This window comes from Uloborus diversus, chromosome 7, assembly GCF_026930045.1.
Source record: "Uloborus diversus isolate 005 chromosome 7, Udiv.v.3.1, whole genome shotgun sequence".
Classification (NCBI taxonomy): domain Eukaryota; kingdom Metazoa; phylum Arthropoda; class Arachnida; order Araneae; family Uloboridae; genus Uloborus; species Uloborus diversus.
The window spans coordinates 140,054,448-140,080,181 of record NC_072737.1 but is presented as its reverse complement, the minus strand read 5'-3'; the positions used below and the strand labels follow the sequence as shown (position 1 = coordinate 140,080,181).

General features: G+C 32.8%; 1 protein-coding gene across 3 annotated transcripts in view; it reads left to right on the top strand.

Moving 5' to 3' along the window:
* LOC129226027 (uncharacterized) overlaps positions 1-25,734 on the top strand; it is a 56,941-nt gene that overhangs the window by 17,251 nt on the left and 13,956 nt on the right. For all 3 annotated transcript variants that reach the window (XM_054860603.1, XM_054860602.1, XM_054860604.1), the window contains 4 exons: positions 3,846-4,011; positions 5,806-6,023; positions 10,597-10,707; positions 20,355-20,481. In XM_054860603.1, coding sequence (XP_054716578.1) covers positions 3,846-4,011; positions 5,806-6,023; positions 10,597-10,707; positions 20,355-20,481 — 622 coding nt within the window. The remainder of the gene's footprint in view (positions 1-3,845; positions 4,012-5,805; positions 6,024-10,596; positions 10,708-20,354; positions 20,482-25,734) is intronic.

Sequence of the window (25,734 nt, the reverse complement as noted above, 5' to 3'; positions counted from 1 at the left end):
ATATTTTTTTTTACATTTTTTATAATGTGTTTTGAGTACAACATCTGCCCAAATGTGTGTAAAACACGACGTAAGTGCACATAAAAGCTGAAAATTGATCTTTTACATGTACTTCCCCTCTTTGGTTTTCTTTTTACAGCATTGTGATTTTATAACACTTAAAGTTCCTAAATTATATGTTAGTTGCGAATAAAGCCGTAGCTATAAATTTATTTCCAAAAGGATACTTAGTTTGTTTTCGTTCAATTTGAAATCTCACGGCTTTTATTTATTAATTTATTTGAAATGTAATTGAATGTCATTGTCGTCGATTAAATTATGTTGCATCCATTTACAGCACAATTATTAACTAAATGTAAATTTTAAGCTTAGAAGAAAGAGAAGTGGATATTTCATTCTTGGAATACAGTTTTGCTTTTAGCAGATGCTTACAAGAAATAGCAAGAAGGTTGGCTTAGAAATCTTTGCGTTGATAAGAAGGATGCACTGAACCTTGAAACCCCAACCTGATGAATGAGCATTGTTTACGTTTGTGAATACAGTAGGTGGGCCCCTGCGCTCCGGGGTGCCGCTCTCAGGAGAGGGGAAAGGAAACGCAGGATTCTACGCCTTGGACCGTTTGACAACGAAAATTTAGTGTCAGAAAAATATGTAAAACGCTCTCGACGTGAACTTGCTACGGCGTGATAAGACGTGCAAAACCGTCGGTAAGTTAAGTAATACAAATGTAATGGTGGCTAAGGATGTTGTTTCATGTCTAGGGGGCTCTAACTATGATAAAAACCTATTTTAAATTGCCATAAGTAAGTTTTATGCATTCTAATTAGAAAAATATATACAGAATCCTACTTCGCGGAAATTCAGTTATCGCAGTAAAGTCTGGAACGAATTAACCGTGATAAACGAGGGATGACTGTACTTGTAAAATTAATACTGGATTTGCCTGAGAGGATTTTTACAAGATTAAAACCAAAAAAGACTGTCTAAAAAATTCCTCTAAAATGAAAAGTATGTCTAAATATTGTTAATTTTTTTAAACCCTCATTCAAAGTATGTTTTCTAACTAAAATAAATTATAAATATTTACATCTAAATAGTGAGATGTTCAAATTTTATCTGCTTACGTCATATTTTTTGTTCAGAATTAATAACCATATATTCATAGCATTGAGAATAAACTGCCCAATAAAACAATCCAAAAATCAGCCACAGGTGTGTACCCTTTTGAATACTATCGAGGATTAGGGGGGGGGACATGCCGGTACCAGTTTGAATACTTAGTATTTATTTTCAATAGTTAAGGCATTTGTTTTTAATTGAAATGTCCAAAATCATCCACATTTGGCTTTTACATGCTGAATTCTTCGTATTTTTTGCTTACTTTTATGTTTTTTTGATGCCACATGTCAGACAAAATATTAGCATTTTGTGGTATCTCTGCAGCAATCTTTTAACATCTGCTTTCGGTTTTCAATATTTCTTATTATTTCTTCAGTAGTACATGTATTTTTTCAAATTAAATGTTTTTATTTGATTACATGGCTTGGCACGCAAAATGTATAATAATAAAACAGAACATATGGTCTGAAAATTACGTTTTAAAAACAATCGTTTCGCCAAATAATCAAGATTTAGATCATTTTAGACTGAAATAAAACAAGAATGGAAAATAAATTCATAGCTGGTAGAAAAAAAAAAAGAATGTTAAAGAAAAAAATAATAATAATTAAAAAAAGATGGAAATTTGTGGATTTCATGTCTGTGGAGCTGTGGCGCTTCATTGTATCTATACATATAATAAAATAAGATGTTTGTGTGTGTGTGTGGCGCGCTTTCCAGGAAAACGGTAAGGCCTAGAAAGATGAAATTTGGTATACAGGTACAGTTTCTGCCGAAGAAGTGCACCTCGGGCTTCGATTTTTGCTATTTTAATTAGAAAAAAAGTTATTTAATGTTTTATGTGTTTTTTTGCACTTTTTAGTACTTTTTACCTCACAGACCCCGAACCAATCGCACCACACAAATATTTTTGTACTATTGTGTTGGAAATTAAATTTTAAATATGCTGAATGAAAAAATTTTGAAGATAGAGCAATTTTTATATTTTTTATGAATATTTGAAAAAACCTTCAATTTGCATTTTTTCCTGGGTTTTACATTTTTCTAATATCATCCTGCGAGAAGTATCAAAGCCTCATTTCTAAAATTTAAGTTGGAAATAGTAAAAACATTTCGCCCTCTTTAGAAGAAAAAAGTTCTTAAAAATACGCAATAGATTTTTTTTAACAATTTTTTTAATGCTGAACACATTATATTTTTCTACGCATCGGTCGAAAAAAGCATTCTTCAATCTTCTATGCCTCTGACGACACTACTTGGATTTCGATTCGATATTTACGACGGAATCTTAATCGCAAACGATGTTAATCTTTTTTTTTTACTATATAGCTTACTTCTACATTTTGTGACGTGATGACCACGTGTTTTTCCGGCAGCGCTTGCTTTTTTTTTCCTTTGTTTAATTTAGGGAATGCATTTATTTATTTTCCATCCCCCCCCCCCCCAAGCTGGACGTTTTGCTGTTTCGATATTACGCTACATTTCATAGTTGTGTGCATTTAATTCAATAAAAACAGCGAGATTTTTTTTTCTTTGTCACTTACTTTACTTCGTTACTTTTTGCTCACTACGGGGAGTTTTGGAGATAACTCTTTTTTTGTTCTACTTAAATAAAAAAAGCGATTTTTTGAGTGATCTTTGTTATTACAGTGACCGCCGCTTATTAAAATCACATTCGTTCTCAGGACATTTGATTTTATAAAGCGGCTGATTTTATAAACCGGCATACCTACATTGTAAAAAAAGAAAGGTTTTGAAGTTTAAATACTTTAAAAAAAGAAATGAATTACGTCATTTATTTTTGTTTGAAGTATGTCAAAATACAGCTGTCATTTTTAACTAACCACAAGGGGTTTTTTTTTTAAATTATTTTTTTAGACACTGGTCTTAAAGTATTGGCGTATTGCAGATTGGTTAACAGAATTTGAGAGTAAGGATTCAATATCGTTTAAGATTTTACAAAATGCACTGTAACTTTCAACGTTATATTTTTCTCTTTGCTGTAAAGTACATAGTATAATGTAAACATCAAGCGCTTTTCTGACTTCTATTGAAGAGGGTAAATTCGGCAACGAGATTTCCTCATTTTCTGAGACCTTCTACTTCACTTCTTGGAGCTTCTTTATCAATTTTGTATGCAACATGTCTAAAAGTGATTTTATAAAACGGCGATAATGATTTTATTAAGAGATGGTTTTAACATGTTTTGATATTGCAATGATTCTGTTCTTCCAGATTTGATTTTAAAAAGCGGCTGCTTTTATAATCCAGTGATTTTATTAGTGGCGGGTACTGTATTAGGAAATGAGCGGGGAGGTTAAAATAAGTAGAGATGTAAAAGAAAACTTAGAGATTGATTGTAAAGGTAGATAGTCGCCGAAGGCGGCAATCTTGGCGTAAAAATGTGAAAGGCACAAAAAAGAATAAGGCTGCAGTTTTAATCAATCCACCACAAAGATAAAGATGGATTGATTAATACTGCAGCCAAATTTGTTTAAACAGCCGCCGAAGGCGGCAAAATTGAAGTAAAAAGGTAAATGACAAGTTAGCCAAACAGCCGCCGTAGGTGGCTGCTTGCATAGAAAGGTGAATGGCGTAAGAAGGCGAACCAGCTGGTCGCCGCAGGCGGCTAGTATAAAATAAATCTGTGGTGATATTTATCTACCTTTTGCTTTTATTTTTGTTTTGACACATTTTTGACGAATTAATTTTCTCTAAAATTTCAGAAGGACAAAATACAAACAATTAACAGCATGTATGCAATTCCCTGAGTTGTATCCTCATTATCCATTATTGTTGGAATTGAAGAGCAAAACTTTGGAAGACAAATTTTTAAGTGGATTAACTAAAGTTTGCGAAACAGAATGCAAAAAGATACTGGGAAAACCACAGGTTTGTCTAGCTGAGTTCTTTTGTTTACTAGCTTTTAAACATATACAAATTTCATGTAATTAAATTGTTGCATATGCAGTTTCACATGTATATTTTTACAAAATAATGCACCCTATAGCAATTGACGAACAAGAGAAATTGATAGAAAAACTGATTGGTATTACTTTAAAGACAATTCATGCAGGTAAAATTAATAGAACAATTTAATTAAAATTAATCATTGTAAGCAAAGTTAAATAGTCCTTTGCACACAAAGAGAAAAAATAAAAATATCTGGCAAAATTTGAATCTTGTTCCTCAATTTTATTGATGATACAATTTTTTTTATCAACTACCAAAGACATAGCAGAAAATCACTTGAATAAATTGGAATTCATAAGGCTATTTCAAGCAACTTAGACTTGTATTTGCGTGCATTAATGCAAGATTCTTTGTTTATGATTTAACGAGTTACCATGATTATCAGTTATCAAATCATATATCAAGAGAGATCCATTTATACAGAAGTGCAGATAAATGTAAACCAAATTACCTATTTACTATATTAAATTGTTTTTGCATTTGGAATGATTTATTTTAAATTAATAATTATACTTAATGTAGATAAATTTATGATGTTAAATGGAAATACATTTACATTTCCCAAAAGAGATTAACAATTTCTATTTTATATTGACTTAAAATTCAGGTATTAGTTTAAGAATTTTAAACAAATAGTTGGTATTCGGCTGAATATTCGTTACTCAATATTTGGAAAAATATGCAATTCAGTGCATCTCTAAAAATTAAATTTAAAGGCATTTTTACTGTATAAAATATTCAGTTTTTAGAACACTCCTTCAAACTTAAAGTACTAACAGTTAACCATACTTGGTGCATTATAGAATGCATAATCAAGTTTTAATTATTTAATAAATTTATTTGCATAACACAGTCCAACAAATTTAAATGTAAAATACAATTTAAAAGTGAAATCACATTGACCCTTTGATTTGCGTACCCTCCTTAAAAGTCCTAAAAAACCTTGTAATTTTGATTTTTCTTTTTAAGTTAAAGCCTTAAGCCGTTCTTAATTTTGGCTTTTGGCTCTTTATTTTTCATTTTTGTAACTTAACCACACATTTTAAAAATCCTTTCCTAACTGAATTGGAAGGCCAATTAGCACAGTAGGGCTTCAAACCAAGTAATAACTGATAGCTATTTTGTGATTGGTTTATTTGCAATTCTTTAACCTGCTACGCAAAGGAGTCATGGGGAGGGGGGGATCTGGTAACTTACTTGTAATGTAAGAAATGCGAGAAATACCCAACTTGCTAGGGTTTTTGTCCATATCTATCACAGAATATTTTCTGCATTTACTAAAAAAACTATAAGATAGTGGCAGAACCGTGAAATCAAGGAATTTTTTCAATCAAGGAATATATATATCAGGAAGGTTCGGAACATTTCAGGGAAAATTGATCAAATGAAAAAAAAAGTTTTTTTTGCTTTGCAAAATTAAGTTACTTAAATTAAATAAAATTTTGCTTACCCACAAGATTAAATTGTTGAATTGCATTTTCCTTATGAAAAGAAAGTATGTTTTGCTAATACACACAATTTTGTGCTATAACACAAAATATTAATTGGTTTCTCTTTTTTCCATTATGTGATAATAGTTTAAGGATAAAAAAAAATGTTGCTCCTTTTTCTAAAAATATGTTTAAAACTTAGATTCTAGATTTATTATCCTTATCTATCTGTTGTCCTTATTTGTGAATAATTTTTTTAAGTGTAATTTTTTTCCCTTTTAAGGTCCTTAAAACATTGAATTTTTTGAAGGCATTCATCGATGAGAATCCACTGTCAGTTTGTAGTGAGGAACTATCATCCATAAAACGTAGGCTAGAGGAGTGTGATCAAATCAAGCTAAAACAAAAATTATCATCTATAATTTTACACATTTCAAAAAATCTCTATTTCTTAAGAGTTAAAATAATTGTTCCTGAACATTATCCTGAAGAACAAGTTCAGTAAGTATTTTTTATGTATTTTTTGCAATTGATAGAAATTACAGGACGTAATGTAATATTTTACTTTATCGATTGGTGTTTCTAAAGTTGATGTCTTGCTAGTTATTCAGACCCTGCTACTACTTTGAGGCAAGGTTTTCCTAATGTTTGTTTTGTCTTCATGTTTTAAGATTTTAATGGCCAATAAATTATTGGTTTGCTTTTAAAAGGTTGCTGGTTAATTTAATATTATTGTAATAATGCTTAGCCAAACTTCATGTGCATACAGGTGTGTGTTTTACCACACCTGTTTGTTTCATATGAATTAAAAAGGATTAACTTTTGGGATTCAACCCTTCTGCCCCACCCCCCATTTAATGACGCAGCCCATGGGGGAGGGGGGTCTTTTTAGCTCTGTGGGTAGGTTTACCAAGGCCCTTGGGGGGGTTAAGCACCTCTAATGTATTAGTACTACTGCAAGTTTGTTGCACTGCTAGTAGAGCTCCCTATATTTTTACCCTTTCCCAAAATTATAGACCCCTGCATAAAATACAATTCACACTAAAAATATGAGTGTGGAGATTTTATTTCATATTTCTATCATAATGAACAATGCTTGAAACACAAGTTTACGTTAAGTTATTAGAAAAAATGTGCACAAATTATTTAGAAAAACAGAAAAAAGGTGTCCTATATTCATAGATGACTAACTGCATTGCTCGGTGTTGCACAGTCTTCCTTAAAAAATAAAAGTTGTGTCTAGAGGCGCATTGTTCAGCAATTAAGCAAAAAAAAAGTAAAATTTCCCGTCATTGTGTAGAAAAAAAAATTTCCGACTCAAAATTTAAATTTAGACCTCTCTGAATTTTTTTAAAATCCCAAGACTTCATTCTTTTTTTATATTAGGCTGCATGAAGCATGATCTTTCCACTTTAGTATGACCGTCAGAATGATGATTGTTAGTCAGATGAATTCACATTTATTGATGAATTGTATTTTGAAAATTTCAGAAAAATAATTAAATACTTGGACTATAAAAGTAATTCTAAAGCTAACATACATCAACTTAACAGAATTTTTCCAAGGTATTGTGTTTAACACAAAAGCTATTAAAAAACTGGCTGAAAGTGCAGTCAATATTTAAGCAAAAAAAAAAAAAAAAACATGAAAGCTAAATCCATTATTCTTTTTGAATATATGAAAAAAAAAATTCACTCAATTTTCCACAAATAACTATAATTTCGAAACAGACGATATTTTATTAAAAGTGATAACCTACACTCTTTTTTTTTTTTTGAATTCTTCATGGTTATACATTTCTTAATGAAAATTGGAATCTAGCAATCAAGAATTCAACTTTATTTAATTTCTATTCCATTACTAGAAATTGCAGACATTACTTTAAAAATGAAAATAAGGCTCATTGTGAAGTCATCATAAAATGAAGAATTAGGGGGTGTTCTAACTATTCCTCTAACTTCGGGTAAGGTTCACATTTTACAGCTTTTTAAAGGCTTTAACATGCTGCAAAAATTGAACAAACATGATTTTTTTTTTTGATGAGATACTTGCAAATCAATGATTTTCTTCAAATTGGAATAAAAATCTTTACCTTTTTTTTTTCTGGATGTACCCTAGGTTCTATTCTGCACCCCAGATTTCATGATGATTGGTTGATTAGTTAAGGCATGAAAACATTACAAACAAACTTTCCCATTTAAAATATTATATATACCTATAGATTATCGACACAAATTTGAAGATTCCTTTATTCTGGGAATCCATATTAAATTAAATACTTTCATTCAATATTTTCAGTGATTCAAAAAATATTAAGAGTCGTTCCATTTCAAATCAGGCAAGCAGGTATGACTACTGTATTTTTGAAAAAAATACAGTAGTTACAACTAAGGGACATATGAAATATCCCAAAAGGATTTTGCGAGAAAAATTTTTTTTCTTCAGTTACAGCCTATTAAAATTCTGCACAAAATCCGCCATTTTGGAAAAAACCGGCAAAACACTCCATTTCAAATGGACATTATTTCAAAAGTACTGAACCTATTTGAATAATTCTTTTTTCTAAAAATAAATAAGGACCCATATATCCTCTAGACATCGTTTTTGAAAGTTTAGTTAGGTTTTTTGATAAAGAAAAAAAATCATTTTTGTCGCGAAAAAACTGCATTTTTACCGATTTTATGATTTTTTTTTCTCCATGAAAAAAAAGTTTTTTTTACTAAACGGAGATGGCAGTCTAAAGCCCTAATATGATAGTTTCATAACATATTTTATTATAATTCTTGGATGCATACAGCCTCGGAAATAAAATTTAAAATTTTGAAAATTTTCAAAAATTAGCGATTTTTGAAGTGATTTTACTCAAAAAACCCATTTTTTAAAAATCTAAAAATTGGCTCATTTGAACCCCATATAATGCTTAACAAGTGGGTAGACACCGCATCCCGTATTTTTTCCCATAAAATGTTTTATGATTTTTTGAAAGTGACCTTATCGCCCATGTAAAATAAAAATTTCTAATAATTTCAGTAACTGAAATTCTGGTTATATTAATGCCTAATAACTACAATAAAGGTGCCCTTTATCAGGAACAACTAAAATCTTACTAACTTTTAATAATATATCAGTAACAAACCGCTGTTGATGACCTAGTCAATTCGTCTTTTTGTAAGACTCTGTGTGTAGCCTTTAGATAGAAGAAGAGCCTTTGGTGATTATATTAATGACTAATAGCTACGATAATGATGTACTTTATCAGAAACAGTAAAAAGCTATATTTCTTTTTATAAATATTAGTTTATTTTGTCTCCAAAGCTATGCATTCACCGTTACTTTCATATGCAGCAACGAATCATGTTTTTTCTCTTTCAATTCTCTTTCTCTTCAACTCAATTACGCGACAGGGGAAATCATCAAAGGGAAGAACAATACAATGCATTTAAAACGATTAATTTTAATTTCGTGCTTTGGTTGACATGTGCGAATGTTGTCACATAATTTTTGGATCCTACCTAGTATGATTACTTTTATACGTAAGAATATGTATACTAAATTCATACCGCAAAACTCACTTGTAGTTTAAGAATTTAAAAAGCCCACTGTTTTATGAGAGAAATAATTAATTGAACATGGTTGTAAGTTGAGGTAACCAAACAGATCTCACCAAAGGTAGCTATTATAGCCAGGGATCCAATTTCTAACAAAAGAAGGTCAGGATCCCTATAGTCTTCAGAACTAATTTTAATGCTTAAGTGGCCTGAATTCGGTCAAAAATACAAAAATTTGAGTGAAAAAAAAAGAAAGTATGGGATCTCAGCTCCCATAACAATTAGGCGCTGATCAGCAGAAAAATATATTCATTTAACAAAGTACAAAAAGACGAATTGGCTGGGTCATCAGAAGCGGTTTGATACTGCTACATTATTAAAAGTTAGTAAGATTTTAGTTGTTCCTAATAAAGGGCACCTTTATTGTAGTTATTAGGCATTAATATAACCAGAACTTCAGTTACTGAAATTATTAGAAATTTTTATTTTACGTTCATGCCATGGGCGATAAGGTCACTTTCAAAAAATCATAAAACATTTTATGGGAAAAAATACGGGATGCGGTGTCTACCCACTTGTTAAGCATTATATGGGGTTCAAATGAGCCAATTTTTAGATTTTTAAAAAATGGGTTTTTTGAGTAAAATCACTTCAAAAATCGCTAATTTTTGAAAATTTTCAAAATTTCAAATTTTATTTCCGAGGCTGTATGCATCCAAGGATTATAATAAAACATGTTATGAAACTATCATATAAGGGCTTTAGACTGCCATCTCCGTTTAGTAAAAAAAAACTTTTTTTCATGGAGAAAAAAAATCATAAAATCGGTAAAAATGCAGTTTTTTCGCGACAAAAATGATTTTTTTTCTTTATCAAAAAACCTAACTAAACTTTCAAAAACGATGTCTAGAGGATATATGGGTCCTTATTTATTTTTAGAAAAAAGAATTATTCAAATAGGTTAAATACTTTTGAAATAATGTCCATTTGAAATGGAGTGTTTTGCCGTTTTTTTTTCCAAAATGGCTGATTTTGTGCAGAATTTTAATAGGCTGTAACTGAAGAAAAAAATTTTTTCTTGCAAAATCCTTTTGGGATATTTCATATGTCCCTTAGTTGTAACTACTGTATTTTTTTCAAAAAAATCGGTGATGGTCATGTGACAGACCCTGCCTGATCTGAAATGGAATGGCTCTTAATGTGTATCGTATCAGAAATTTTTCTTGGAAAAAAAACCATCACATACACTTAAATTTTTAACTGTTGTATGCATTTAAACTATCGCCTGATATAACTTTTTTTCAAAAAAAAGGGGGGGGGGAATCAAAATATGAGGACCCAAAAAATAAGACCCTTTTAACTCTAGCTTGTGTTTTACATGCTGTTTACATGTTTGACTCCCCCCCCCCCCCATACTTTTTTTTTTACTGCAAATTGTATTTTATGCTTATGTCTATATTTTTGGGACAGGGTGTGCAGATGTGTGCACATATAACTTTATTATTATTCTTTACTTTTTCTTTTAGAATAAACATCGTGGAGTGTAATTTTCCTCCAAGTTTTCAGAAATGGTTCTTCGGACAGTCAATGGAAATTGCTCGTCGGTGCATTGAAAAACCTTTGAAACCAAAACCAAAGTAATTTGCTTTGCCATTAACTATAATTTTACTGTTTGTCATGAACTAAATTGTGTTACTCAAACAATTATCCATAATCTTTTAATGACAAAACCACATAATTAATTCAACTTTTGTATGTATTTTTAACCAACTTTTAAAAGGAGGCGGTTATCAGTTCATGCCATATGTTTTTTTTTTTTTGTCCACTCACTGCGTCTCATCTAGAGAAGCGATTTTGATGATTCTTTTTTTTAATGGATAGAGGATGGCTCAGCTTAATTCCAATTTGTTTGATAATATTTGTTTTTTTAGAAAAACTTTATGAACAAAAAACTACTGTATTTTCGGGAATAAGCACCGCGGCGCGTACAAGAAAAAAAGTAAAAAAATTGCAGGTGCGGCGCATATAACGGATGCAGCGAATACAGTGTCTTTTTTATTTTCAAAATTAAAAAAAATTCTAAGTTAAAAAAGACATTTAAAAATACTGCTAATAGATGGCACCACAGACTTTCACTTTGCGAAATCCTTAGACCTTGGGCGATAAATAAAGCAAAGATGGGGAAGGGAAGGTGAGTGAGCGATTTTCAATGAGGTGTTTCACTGAGGAGAGGAATGCTGATCCACGTGGGCGAGCAAGCCTTATCTCGTCGGAGTGAAGGTGTCGGGAAATCCTTTGACCTTGGACGACAAGTAATGCAAAGAGGGGGGAGAGAAGGTGATTCAGCGATTCCATGGGTTTCACTGAGGAGAACCTGAAATTGTCAGGGAAAGCGAAAATCTCCTAAAATGGTCCGGGAAATGTCATGAAAAATCATAAATTATTGAAAGTTTTGGAAATGTCAGGGAATTCATTCCTTATTTTTTGATTGAAAATGCTGACAAACGGTAAATGTTGCGTTCCAGGTATGCAAATTTTCCTGATAGTATAGGCGCGAGAAAAGAAATACAAGCTCATTTTAGAGGACTGAATGTAAAAAGGTTACAAAAAAAAAGAAAAGAAATATCTATATGAAAATAATAAATTTCTGATTTTCGTCATTAGATTTTACTTTGCTTCTTTTGAAAAAAAAAACAAAGCCATGCTTGTCTAAAAATTACTAGTATTTTCCCCAATGCATCTGTGGCTTTATTAGTATTTTAAGGGCGTTCATTCTTTTTTTTTTCATGCTGTGAATAATGTTCATAAAAATTTAAAGTCTGAAATTTTTGCTTTTATAGGTTACAACATTTTTTGGAAACATGCCAACATTGAAACTGCAGCTTTGCCGAAAATTGCTTAGTGTGTTTTGAGATTTCAGTCCTTTTGTAATCAATGTAATTAAGTTTTTTGTTTGTCTTAACCTAACCCAAATATAGATTACAATTATTGATAATTTTTAAACATTATTTGGTTCATAAAGTAGGTTTATTTACATTAAAAAATATGTTGTATTGGTATTTAATAACGCATGTTGGCATTCATTAACCTGGAATTTTTCCTAAAAGTGCCTGGAAAACCTGGAAATGTCAAGGAATTTCATTCTTGAACTTTGGTGACAACCCTGGACAAGTAAAAGGAAGAGGGGGGAGAGAAGGTGAGTCAGCAATTGCACGTGTTTCACTGAGGAGAGAAAAGCTGATCCACGCGGGCAAGCAAGCCTTATTGTATCAGAGCGAAGGGGTCAGTGAGAGGAGGCAGCAAAAGTACTAGTAAGGGAGGGGGATGGATGTCGGGTTTTGTAAAGGGAATTTACTTCCGCCCTCACAGAAGTGGGTTGCTCGGTCAAGCAATCAAATTGAAAACTTGTTTCTTAGCTCTAATTTTATTATTCACTCACATCGTAGCGTTGCATCTTTTGCTGTCATTTGTGCGTTCTTGGCTTATCTTGTTTTACGTTAATTTTTCACAGAGTGGCTTTTGAAATGACTCCTAAACAACTGAAAAGTAATACTGCAGCCTTTAAGTTTAAGGTAATAAAGGCAGAAGCAATTGGAAATCGTCTTGCTGCCAGAGAGTTTGGCATTGACAAGAGATGCGTTTGTCGTTGGAAATCGGATAACTTAACCTTTGAAAGTGATAACCAATGGAGGGATGCCGATATTTCATTATCGTTAACTAAAAATACTGATGAGAAATAAAAAAAAATGTTTTATTTACATTTAATCTAGTTTTTTTTTTTTTTTTGCTACTGATTGTGCTTTTAAGTTGTTTAATGTTGGGTACGTGCTTATGGAATGTGCAATGCTTAAACCGGGTGTGGCACTTATTCCCGAAAATACCGTAAATATTATACAATTTCCCTATTAAGTGATTAAATATAAAACCATTTGTTACAAAAGTTTGATGCCATACAACAGTAATATTAATAGTAATTACAATGATAATTTTGAATGAAAGTTTCTCTGAATCATCAAGTTTCTGCAGTGTCATTGCTCTATAGTGGGGGTAAACCATAGAGTAAAGAAATTTACATAGAAAGGCTCTGTCTATGGTAAAAAGGAGATAAAATTGAAGCTGGAATTATGGGATAGAGGTGGTGCAATGATGAGCTGGGTATGATAACATGATCGCTTTGTGAGAATAATTTACACCAATCTCGCAAAGACATTGAATAAAGTAGCTGTCGGATTAGTTTGCATTTTAATCCATGTTTTTATGCAATTTCAAAAACGTGCTTCATAAACTTGCTACAATATCTAAATTTAAATTAACAACCATTTGAGATTCAGTAATGGAACGTTTTGGATCAAAATGTATCTTCAGATATTTAGCAAAAAGCTAAGGATCTTGGGATACAGCAGTGCAACTTCCGGCTTCAATTTTTTAGTATAACGGGGCCTCTTTATGTAATTTCTTTAATCTGTGGGGTAAAACCAACCTGGAAGCGAGGAAATGCAGTGATTAGGATCTGTGTAGCCTTCACAATGCTACCAGGTTAGGTTTGCCTCAACCATATTAATATTTTTATCATATCTATACCAATAACAGATGATTGGGGCTAAGTAAGGAGATACAGGTCACAAGCAACTTGTCCAGTGGCAGAAAGTTTTTTAGCTGTCTGCGACAAGCTTTTAGAACTTCATAATTTGGCTGCAAAATGTCGAGCGTGGTTTCAATAAAGAAAAATAAACGAGTCTTTTTTTAAATAATTATTTTTGAAATAAGGCAGGAGGTGCCCCCCCCCACCCAAAGACAATGTTCCCCCTCCAAACTAAGCCCAAAATCTTTCTCAGATTACCCTCCTCCTAAAAGTTTCAATGGTGCAATCTGATGACCCCCGCACTCCTGTCCTTGGTGGGCACCTGACATTTGCAAAAAATGTGTTGGCTATTAAACAGAGGTCTGTCCGCGATTTTTTCACAGGGTCCATTTTTTTTTGTTAAAAAGCAAATAATTTTGCATGGGGGGGGGGGGAGCAGAAGAGTAAAATTTCAAAATGGGTGTTTGTGTGAATTTTTTTCTTTTTCCGTTATTATATTATATTTTCTCTTTAATAATTGGAAAACAAAAATCGAATTTCGTTAAAAACATCTAAATTTCATGATTTTCATAAAAATAAAAGGAGAATTTATTTGTTTACCTCTTAACAAAGCATATTAAACATCAAAAATTCGAAAAATCTGTTTCTCAAAGCGGATGCAAAGAGATTGCAATTCGCAAAGTGATGGCTCCAAAAGTGTAAAAACGGCTCATAAAAGAATTTTTTTTTTAATTTTAGACTTGCATTTTAGAGGTTTATAATAAACATATCATTTATATCTATCGACAAAGTTGCAGCACAAACTAAAATTAAACCATCTATTCAGCATTTAAATGTTTGACTCAAGCAAAACGGAATTTCGTTTTAAAATCTTGAAATGATGGTTTTAATAGACTTTTCATTTATTTGCCTCTATATAAAGCGAAGTTAGCTTGAAAAAAAAGAGTAAAAGTTCGATTTTTATATCGGATGCAATCAGATTGCATTTTTCAAAATGAAAGCATTATAAGTATAAAATGGTAAATAAAAAGTTTATTAAAGTAAAATAATTTTAGAATAACCATTTAACAAGTATGCCTGATGAATATTATTAATATCACTGACATATTCACCGAAAATTCGGAGTCGTGAAAAAAAAGGGATGAATAAAAGGTTTGACACCAGACACTAAATAGCGATAATTTTAAAGCTGGTAACCCTATTTGAAGCGATCACATTTCAATTCGCTAATAAATTCGCTTTTTTCGTAAGTCATTAGCGAGAAGAAAAAGTCTTTACTCTGCATTGTCCGAGAACTTTATAACAACATTACTGCTAACGATTTGATGAAAATTACAAGCTAAATTATTCACTATGTTATTAGATATTTATAGCTTGCATCACAGAAATATGCTGGCTTTTTTTTTGTGTGTGCACAGTAATATGCATTATTTTGATTTCAGATTTGCTTTTTCAGTAAACAATTTTTAAAAGATCGTTTTGTTTTGGGTTATACAGTGAAACTTCAATAACTCGAAGTTGCAGGGAACGCGAAAAAAATTCGAGTTATCGAAAATTCGACTAATCGAAAACAAAACCAAAACTATAGAAGAAAAAGAAAATGATACCACTAAAACTCCAAAAATTTATAACATGCTCAAAAAAGTGATAAAATAATGTACCAGTGATACTATAAACATACATGATATAATTAACATATAATTGTAAAAATTAAAGAATTTATGTAGGTTGAAAAACAAATTTAAATTTGTATGCATAATGAACAACTTTTTAACTTACCAAAAAAGACATAGGTATCATTTTTTAAAAAAATCTGTAATCAAACATTGCTTTTGCGCGGATATTTGTTCTTTCACTAAATAATCTTCGGATACTTTTAATGCGTCAAAGAGAGAGTCTGGAACATTCGGACGCGATTCTACAAAAACGCGCAATATATCTGCTGCTCGTTTTGCATCTTGAATCGAAGGTAATTTTATCACTGGCTCAAATACTTCTACCTCTTCATCACCAGAATCTTTTTCGCTTTTTTCCGTTATGCTTGATAAAATTTCTTCATCTGTCGGGTATTCAGTCACTAAAACTCCGTCATCAACTGACACAAAATCCATAAAATCTCTGTCGGTAGGAATGTTCATTTTATTTTGTAAAACGCCCCACTCACTTTGAAAATTTATATCGTCCATATTTTCGTCTTCTTCGTATTCATTATCTAGCTCCAAACAAGATGTATCTTTTACAAAACCAGCCTTTTTAAAACAGTTAACAATTGTCTGTTGTGTAACATCACTCCATGCTTTCCGCAGTTGCCGGAGACTGTCGAGCAGAGTAATGCAAGGAACCGAATTCTCTTCCAGACACTGTAGAATTTTTAATACAACACGTTTTCTGTAGTGAACCTTTAAATTTTTTATGATGCCCTGATCCATAGGCTGCATGATAGAAGTTGTGTTCGGAGGAAGAAATTCCAATTTAATTGCAGTTAAGTTATTTGCCGCTGCCTTGGGATGTGCAGGGCAATTATCAATAAACATTACAATTTTTCTTCCAGCTGAGATAAATTTATTATTTTTTTTTTAAGCCAAGAACTGAACACCTCTGAAGACTTTACTATTGCTTGTGTAATCGACTGGCAAAGACTTGATGCTGTTAAAGCATCTCGGCTTCTTATAGCCTTACCGATAACAAGCAAAGGCAGCTTCTCCGTGCCTGACATATTGCTTGCTACCATAACAGTTATGCGTTCTTTGCTCCGCTTTCCACCCGAACATGTGTCACCTTTTATAGTAAAAGTTTTGTCAGGGAGACATTTGAAAAAAGTCCCGTCTCATCTGCATTAAAAATATCATTTTCATTGTACTCCATTAGAATAGTTTTTAATACTTTTTCTTTCCATTCTTCGCAAATTTTTTCATCCACTACTGCGTTTTCGCCACAAACGGTTCGGTACACAATGTTGAGTCGAGTTTTAAATTTGTCTAGCCAACCTGCGCTAGCTTCAAAATTTGAAATGCCGATATTTTTTGCGAAAGTTTCTGCTTTTTCACGTATGATTGGTCCAGATAACGGAACATTTTTCTCTCTCGCTACTAGCATCCACTTTACTAAGGCCTCTTCAAGCTCTGGATACCTTCCATCCTTAAGGCGTTTTCTTTTTGCATTAAATTTTTCGTCAGCAACCGCTTGGAGGTAGACATTTCGGTTTTTCAAAATTGTTGAAAGCGTACTTGGAGGCACACCAAACTTCAACGCAATGTCCTTCCTTTTTGCTATGCCTAAATCGACTTCTTTGATCAGCTCAACTTTTTCTTGCAAATTTAAAATTTTAAGTTTTCTCTCAGCCATTTTTTAAAGGTCTAAACTTGGAGGGATAAGCGATACAGCCCCTCAATCACACGCTTTCTTTAACACATAAAGAAAACCAGCAAATTTAGAACGACCTTACAGCTTTGTAGAACAAAACGCTAATTCGAGAAAGAATCCCTTCTGTCGAGACAACAGTCCCCGCCCGAACTTTTTTCCCCAAAAGTGGATATTTCAGTCCTAAATGTACCGCCCACCCCCCTTTCTCTATTTTTTTCTGTCTCGGGCTCCGCAAAGTCAGAGCTTTGGTTTCCCCCTGTGCAGGTTTTTCTTTTTAAGAAAAAAAAATGAAGCAAACAATACCTTTAGGAAAAAAAAGATAAAACATTTACAAGGTTACCTACAAAATATCGAATTCCTATTTAATTAGATCTACTTGGTCTAGACGCCTTTTGATGCAATGCAGTGGCGCCAGCTTTTTTCTTTTTGTTCATACTAGAAGAAAAAAAAACGATTTCGACATAGAGTTACATTAGCATGGAAAATTTGACAAGGTCAGGGGGAAAAATTCGGCTCATCGAATATTTCGACTCAACGAAATTCGGTTTATCGAAAATAATTAACATGCATTCTCCGTTCAGTTGGACGGGAATTAATAACCACTTCGGCTTGTCGAAGTTTTCGACTCATCGAAGTTCGACTTATCGAAGTTTCACTGTACATACCACCGCGGGTGGGTGAACGATCACGTGTGCGATCATGGAAATAAATGTCCAAATAAATGTCAGACAGTTGCAGACAGTTTTTTTTTTTTTTGCGGACAACTTATATTTTTAGTGCGGACAGAACTGTCCGCGATAGGGTTTTGTTGTCCGCGACGATGTCGCCGTGTCGCGGCGTTTCTGCCACTGGGGCAACTTGTATGCTGTGGAATGTAAATTAGTTCGGGAAAACTTTGGGAAATGAAAAAATTAATTTCAGTTTCTTGATGGTAGCTTCTTACTATTTCTGAAAAACATTTACACAAAAAAGAATAAAATATTTTTTTTTTTATTTATTTAATAAGCTTACTTTATTATTTTATTGTAAATTTTTGCAAGCTTGGTTCTAAAAATTTACAATAGGAACATTCCACAAACAAGTCAACCGCTGGTCCCGCATGTGATGGTTCATATATTTCATCAAAAAGTAATGATTTTAAAGAGTAATGACGAAATTGTTTGCTTAAGATATTATGCATAAGTTTCTAATTTGTTAAGCAGAAAAAAAATTGTTCATTAATATTTTAAAGTATTTTTTAATGATATATATGAGGCATCACGTGCGGAACAAAATGACTTTTCCGTGGAATGGTCCCAATAATATTTTTAAAAAAAATCTTATCTATGCAACATATGACTTTCTTGTACGCTTATTAATGAATTTTTAACCGACTCCGGCTGTTCAAGTGTTGGCCGATGAGTAAATAGTAACAGCTATGAGTAGGCTTGCCAGACATTCTGGTTTTCAAACAATGTCCCGGCCGGTTTACTTAACACGCACCGGAAAAGATAAATTTGATTATAAATGACCAAAAAGGTCTAAAAATAATTAACAGTCAAGAATTATTTAGGATGATTACTTTATCATTTGTAATATTGATTTGCAAAAATTAATACCAGGTTAACTATTAAGGATTTCTACAAGAAGATGAAAACAAAAAAAAAAAAAAAACTTTATAAAAAAACTTTGACAAAATGAAAAGTATATCTAATTATTTTTCAATTTTTTTATTCATTGTTTCAAGCTTTTTTTTATAACTAAAATAAATTGTAAACATTTGCATTTCGGAAGTGAAATGTTCCAATTTTTTCTACTTATATCATTTTTACTACCCCTGTTATAGGTTCATAATAAGTAATTATTTATTCATAGCATCGAGAATAAACCGCCCTATAAAATGCTCAAAAAAAATCAGCCAGGGTGTGTACAGATTTGAATGCTAGCGGCCCTGGGGGAGGGGCATTCTGGTTTTCTGGTTGAAAATTTCAGAAACCTGGCAAGCCTAGCTATGAGGCATCTTTTGTTTTTATGAAACTTCTTTAACTGCATTCTGCTGAAAATTACTGCAGGTATGTGTCACCAACACTCACTAGGTTACTGGAAATGTTCTCTTGTTATAATAAAGATTCACTCAAGGGTGAAATGCAAGGCTCAACTATGGCTTTTGAAGGTTTTGGGCATGAAATTTATTTGGTCTCTCCTCCACTCCACTATTTAGTCCATATCCTTTCTCCTTATTTCATATAGAGAAGCAATATGAAATAGATTTAACAAATCTCTATTTAACGAATTTTTCTTTTTCCTCCGACAAAAATGAAGGCAAAAACCCTGATTTACCAAATAATAAACTTCGAATTAACGAATTATTTTAACAGCTGCATTTTTTTTTCTTTTTTGTTAATTTCAGTTTGGTAGATGTTTTCCAAATGTTACATCCATGTTGTCTGAAGAGGAAAAAGACTTTTCTTGGAATCAGCAATTTTTGACGAGAGAGGGGGCAACCGACGAATAGTGATTCTGATGCAGGAAGCGATAATGAAACTCCCATTAAAACTTACTTTTTCAAATGCTTTTTTACGTGGCCTAGAAACTAAAAACATATCACATTCAGCAGGCTGCAAATGACACAATATTTTCTTTTCTCCATTAAGTCAAAAGAGAACTATTTCGAGTCAAGTATCAAGGAAGTTGTCAAACATCTATTACTCAGTAGTTTAAAATTTCTAATTGGTGTAATAAATCGTGGAATGCTGAATAAAAAGTGTACACTTTCCAATTATGGATATTCTTACGCAGTTGCTTATTAGGAATTTTAGATAAGGTTAGTGCAATTTTTTAAAAAAAAAATTCACACCCCGATATTACTAATAACCTCGATTTAATGTATAAAAGTTTTGGTCGTGATAAATTCGTCCGACTGTATATACATTTACAAAAAGTAGATGTAATATAGTATACAATAGCTAAACATAACAATATAGGATGATGCAAACAGCCAATTGCAGAAAGCCATAAATGTCAGAATAATTTATGATATAAATTGTAATAGACTAAACTTGGAGTGATTTTGGGAAAAGTGGATTTGCAAAACCGATTGAATTTTTAAGAGAAATTTTTTCCTAGCTTTGATATTTTCATCTTGCTATAGTGCAATATGAAATGAGTCTAATTGAAACTTTACCCACAGATTTTATAGATTTTATGTGGTCCCAATCCACTGCACAAAAACAGGTTTGCATGTATTACTATTCTGTTCTTTTATTTATGATACAAGTTCAGCCAAAGGAACATTCATTCTATAAATAAAATGCATAGAAATGATGTTTTTTTCTCTCTAATTGTGGTGTCCATTTTTAGGGATCCACCTTTTGTACCAAAACCATCTTTATGGCAGACTGTCAAGTTTTTAATTGATGAAGTGAAACGATTTCCTTCTGAGTTCTGCCAGTTATGCAAAGAATTTTGTTTCCCTGCTGATCCAAAAGTGAGTTTATCTTGCAAATATTGTGCTACTAAGTGTTTTTTGTGGATAATAGTAATCTGCACTTCTAGCTCCCAAATTAATTTTAACAGAGCCGGCCTTAGCAGATGCGGGGCTCAATTTGAGAGATCTGACTGGGCCCTTTACAGAACGGTGATACAAATTCAAGATGCCGACCGATTTTTCTGATTCGGGCAAGGATTCGAAACTGCCCCAATTGTCCGTCTTCCTTCAAATTTCTACATCACATTTGATTTTTAAAATTTTTTTTTATTATTATTAAAGAAAAGAATGAATGAATGACCACAAAAATAAGTGTAAATTTTAAGAACGTAAGAAAAATAGCTCTGAGAATATTTATGCTCAATCATATGCATTTGGTACACGAGAAAGGAGGGGGTGAAAAGAAGTGTGGGGGTTAGGGAGTGGTGCCTCGGCTGCTGATTTCTTGTTCTTTTTTTTTTGGAAAATTGGACGATATTGTGGGATTTTAACATGACTGATTAAATTAATTCCAAAAAATGTGGAATATGGCCTCCAAAACCGTGACGGATGACCACTGTAGACTTTCTTCTTTCAATTCAAAGTTTGTTTATCGTGAAATAACACTAGAAAAGTCCATTTAGTTGGAATTTTATTTTCGTGGAATAAATCAATCCCCCATAAAAAATCATTTTATGTATTGATCATTATTGTGCAACTTTGAGGAAATGAGAAGTGAGGGGGCAATTCCCTTCACCATTGGCAGTGAGCGAGCGGTTGCTACCCCCCCCCCCCCCCCCACTCTCGTACGAACCGCCTACGCAATTTACAGCGTAGATGGAAAAAGAAAATGCACCAAAATTTATCAGTTCTAAAAAAGGAATTTTAGACTACATGCAAAAAATCAGCCGTCTTTGGGATATCAGAAGTGGAACAGAATTGCAGGGAACGGGGGAGCTCTTCTTTGTTAATTTTTCGAAACTGAAGTTGAAAAACAGCAGTTTTGGTACGGAGACAAGGGTTGGGGGGGAGGGGGACGTTAGAGGTCAGATAAACCATCCACGGTCCCCGGAAGAGTCTTCAAAGCCGACATCTAAAATCGCAAATTTGGACAATTCTGTGTAAAATGAAGGGAAAGGAGTAAGGCGGAGGTTCCCTGCCTACCGAATTATTTTTAAAATTTAAAGATAAGTTTAGATTAATTTTGGTAATGATAGGAAATAAAGGGCTCCTCTCAAAAAATTTTTCAGGAATTTTAGTCCCAAGGTGATGTTGATGAAAATGGAGATGAAAGGAATTTGGTGATCTCCTATCGAGGGCTTTAAATCACAATTTTAGACTATCGTTGGTGACGTTAGGGGATTCTGTGACTCTTCGAAATTTTTTCCATATTAAAGTATTAAAAACTCAATTTTAGGCTCTGTTTGGAAACGATGGAGGAAAAGGAAAGAGATTCTTCCTTTAATTTTTTTCGAAATTGAAATCAGTTTTATGCTATACAAGAGAAAGAAGGGTTCAAGGGTTCTCTCGTAGTAGTATTTTCTAAAACGAAAATTTTAAGCTATTGTGCTGATTCTAAAGAAAGGGGTCATTAGTTAGGAAAAAGGTTTCAGAGACCTTTATCAGAAAATATTTTGAAATTTAAATCTTAAAAACACTATTTTAGGCTGCCTTTGCGGCAGGGGCGTGCACGGGGGGGGGGGGGGGGCAAGAGATGGGACACCTGTTGTCCCGTGCCCGAGCCTGAATGAGATCCAATATTTTTTAAACTAGGGGTGAAATATAGGGATAAATAAAAGGGAGGCCGGGAAAAGTCATTTGTGACGGCCCAAAATTTCTGTGCACGCCCCTGCTTCGGAGACGTTAGAGGAGAAGGGAGGAGGGTGGTGAAACTTATGAGTTTTCCTTCCTTGGAAATCCTTTAAAATTGAAACTGAATGATGTACTTTTAGTCAGTTTTTTTTTTGTGATAAAGTTGAGGTAAGGATGGGCATTTGAGTAGCTTCCTCCTGAATTTTTTGAAACTGAATTAAAAACGCATCTTCAGTCCTGTTAGGAAATATGTCATGGTTTGGTGGCTGCCCCAAGAAATTTTACGAGCTTGAAGACTTAAAAACCTATTTCCAGGCTATATGTAGAAACGTTAGAAGATTAATGGCAATTTGCTTTATAGAATTGTTACGGAGATGTTTTACGCTAATAAAAGCACACAGTATTTGAAGTATCTTTTGTTTGTTTATTTTTCAGAATTGCACCTACGTTAGTGTTAATTGTGTATTAAAAAAATTGTCATTACTGCTGAGTTTTAAAATTTTTTATCAACACAAATGAAGAAAGTAAAAAAATAATAAAAGTAAATATATAAATGAAATTAATTAAAAAGATTGCTTTGGAGATTCCTGAAATTTTGGAATCTCGGGGGTAAATTTCCGCATTGCCAATGTGATAGTAAGATCCTGGGAAAGGGGCCTGTATTAATTGCTGATAATAATTAAAAAAATGTACTTTGGTTCCCCACTATCTAGTTCCTTTTTCTTGACCGAAAGTTATAGGGTACAGCAGGTATGTATGGCCTTAGATATGGATTTAAAAATGTTCAATCGACTATATGTTTTTTTTTTCTTCTGGAAATTTATGTGATACTACTAGTTTCAGATAGGTTTCTAGGGACAGATATTTGCTTACTTTAATAAGGATGCTAAAAGTCTCAGGGAATCCCCCTTACTCCCTTAATCACACTGAAAGTAGCTCCATACCCCCAGCTTAAATATCAGTTAAGTATATTATAATTATTATCAGTTAAGTTCATTTGAACCTTTTATTTTCTTTATTTTCTTAATTATTTTTGAGAGGGGAAAATTTTTTTTTAGAGCGGGGCCCCATTGGGCTCTTTTGCTCTAATCAGCGTAAGGCCGGCTCTGAATTTTAACCTTTAGGCTACGGCAACTATACAATTATCTTTTCCCTCTCCCTACGGCTCAAAGCTTTCTTAGTTCCTTCCCCCCCCCCCCCGAATAGGACAGCATAAAGGGGGCGATGTCCACTTCGACCGCTGAGCTCTCCGCAATACAGGGTTACTATAGTGGGACACTATACTTGGCTAGTCATCACTTATTCAATGGTTTGAAAATAATTTTTTTCCCTCTTTGTTCCTTATGGGGTTCTCTAGGTTTAGATTTTCTGTAAGTATATTTGGTTCAGTTTTAAAATTGAAATCATTGAAATAACGCTTCTCATCTAACCTAAGGCTAACGACAACAAAATAATAAATATCAAACTCTATTTGTGAGGTAGACCATTGGATTCAATAAATGCCAGATGTCCTTATCTATGCGCTAAAATGCGGAGGTAAATAGCGTTCAACTGAGACCAAAGCCATTGTAAATACAATGTAGAATACCTTAGATTCAAGGGAGGCAACTTTGCTTTTCAGCTTGGCTATTCAGAAAAATGATGACACTAATACGTGTGTCCAAGAAAGAATCCACAATAATAGCGAACAATTCCTTGGTTTGCTTTTCTGAGCAGGTGCAAGCGGAATATACTTGAACACCGTATTCATTTACATAAAGAACGTTAGCGCTTATCTATCTTTTAGAGCATGCAAGGCACCCTTTTTTGTATATGAAGCTGGCGTTTCAAAGTCAATCACTGTCGAGTGAGATAACATGGAGAGACAGCCTACAAATCCCCTGATATCCCCATTCACTCTTTCTTCTAATTGTGGTTGAAATACCTCTAGTAATTGTTGAAGGATTACGTTCCGCTCCCTTCACAATGCACAAGAAAAATATCTGGGCAAATTTGTTTTAGATTCCAAGTCTTTCCTCTTTTCAACATTTCCTATTTATGTACTATCTTTATAATACATTTTCACTACCCAGTACGTTGTTATTTGTGAATAAGAGAAGATAAGTAAAAAAAAAAAAATACGCATGAGTAAACAGAAAACCAACCTCTTTCTTCCATTTTTTACTGGCATAAACAGTTCCAAATGTAAGAATTAATTAACAGAAAAAAAAAAATAAACAGACATTAGACTCTCATTGAAAACTGAGTAAGATATATCAGGTGCTCTTATAAATCTTTTCACTTAACCTCTCTTTTTTTTTTTTTTTTTTTTGCGCAAGACAGAAAGAGGAGCAACCTACTTTGACTTAAAAATTAACATTTTAAGCCCCTTAAATACAAACAGGGGGAAAACTGAATGCACAAATTTATACTTTATTAACTGCTTTATAAGGCCATAACGTTTAAGAATTCCTAAGTTGAACCATAAAATTAAAAAATTCAGCGAAAAAAAAATCCTCGTAAACGTGCCCCGGTGTACCATACTTATTTTGTTTCATTCAGCATATCCTTAGTCCTTTTGACTTTCTACTGAAATAATATTCGCTATAGACAAAATATCAAGGAAATACATTTATATTTTCTAAAATATCAAAATTAAGTTTTTATGCTTTTCACTCAATAAGTGATCAATTAGATAGATTTTGAGGCATTGCGAAGGGGGGGGGGGGAGGTAAAAACACCCCTCAGAGCCCTTGATTTTACATTCTTGCCATCCCTAGTGCAATAACTTTTACGTATGAAAAGGCTCATTTTGAACAGAAAACCCCCTCCAGAAGATAATTCTGGCTGTGCTAGTGACTCTTTTTATAATAAAAAAAATGAGCATTTAGTCTAACTTTCAATTTTCAAACCAAAAGATTCACGACACAGATTCTTAATTGAACCTCTCTCTCAAATTTATTGATTTTAGAATGTTTTCCATGTTTTGTTGAAACGGTATTACAAATAATTTTCAGTTAAAATGTAAATAAAGAAGAAATTAAACGTGGCAAATCGCAAATTGATAAGTTGTTCCTTATTCAGCATGATATTCATTTTCGAAAAGTTAGCAAAATAAGATATGCTTTTCAAGTGTTCAATTATTTTTATAAAACCATAGCAAAAGAAATATTTTGGAGAATGATGTTTCTTGCGCTCTGCTCCCTAAATATCTACACTGCTTAAACTAAATAGGTGTTTTGTACTCAGTAAAATATGCTGTTATTAATTATAGGAAGCCTTACTATTGGGTTATTAAACAGAAAAAGGCTATCAAAAATTTTTCTTTCCTTCAAGTATTTTACTTCTGCTTAACTTTCTCCCCTCTTTTTCGAAACTTCGCCACACATTCCTTCACTGGGAACAAAACTATGCCAAACGCCTCTGATTGACAGACCCCCAAAAGGGGTGTAGTGCGTTTCATTCATTTTCTCCCTGTGTAGG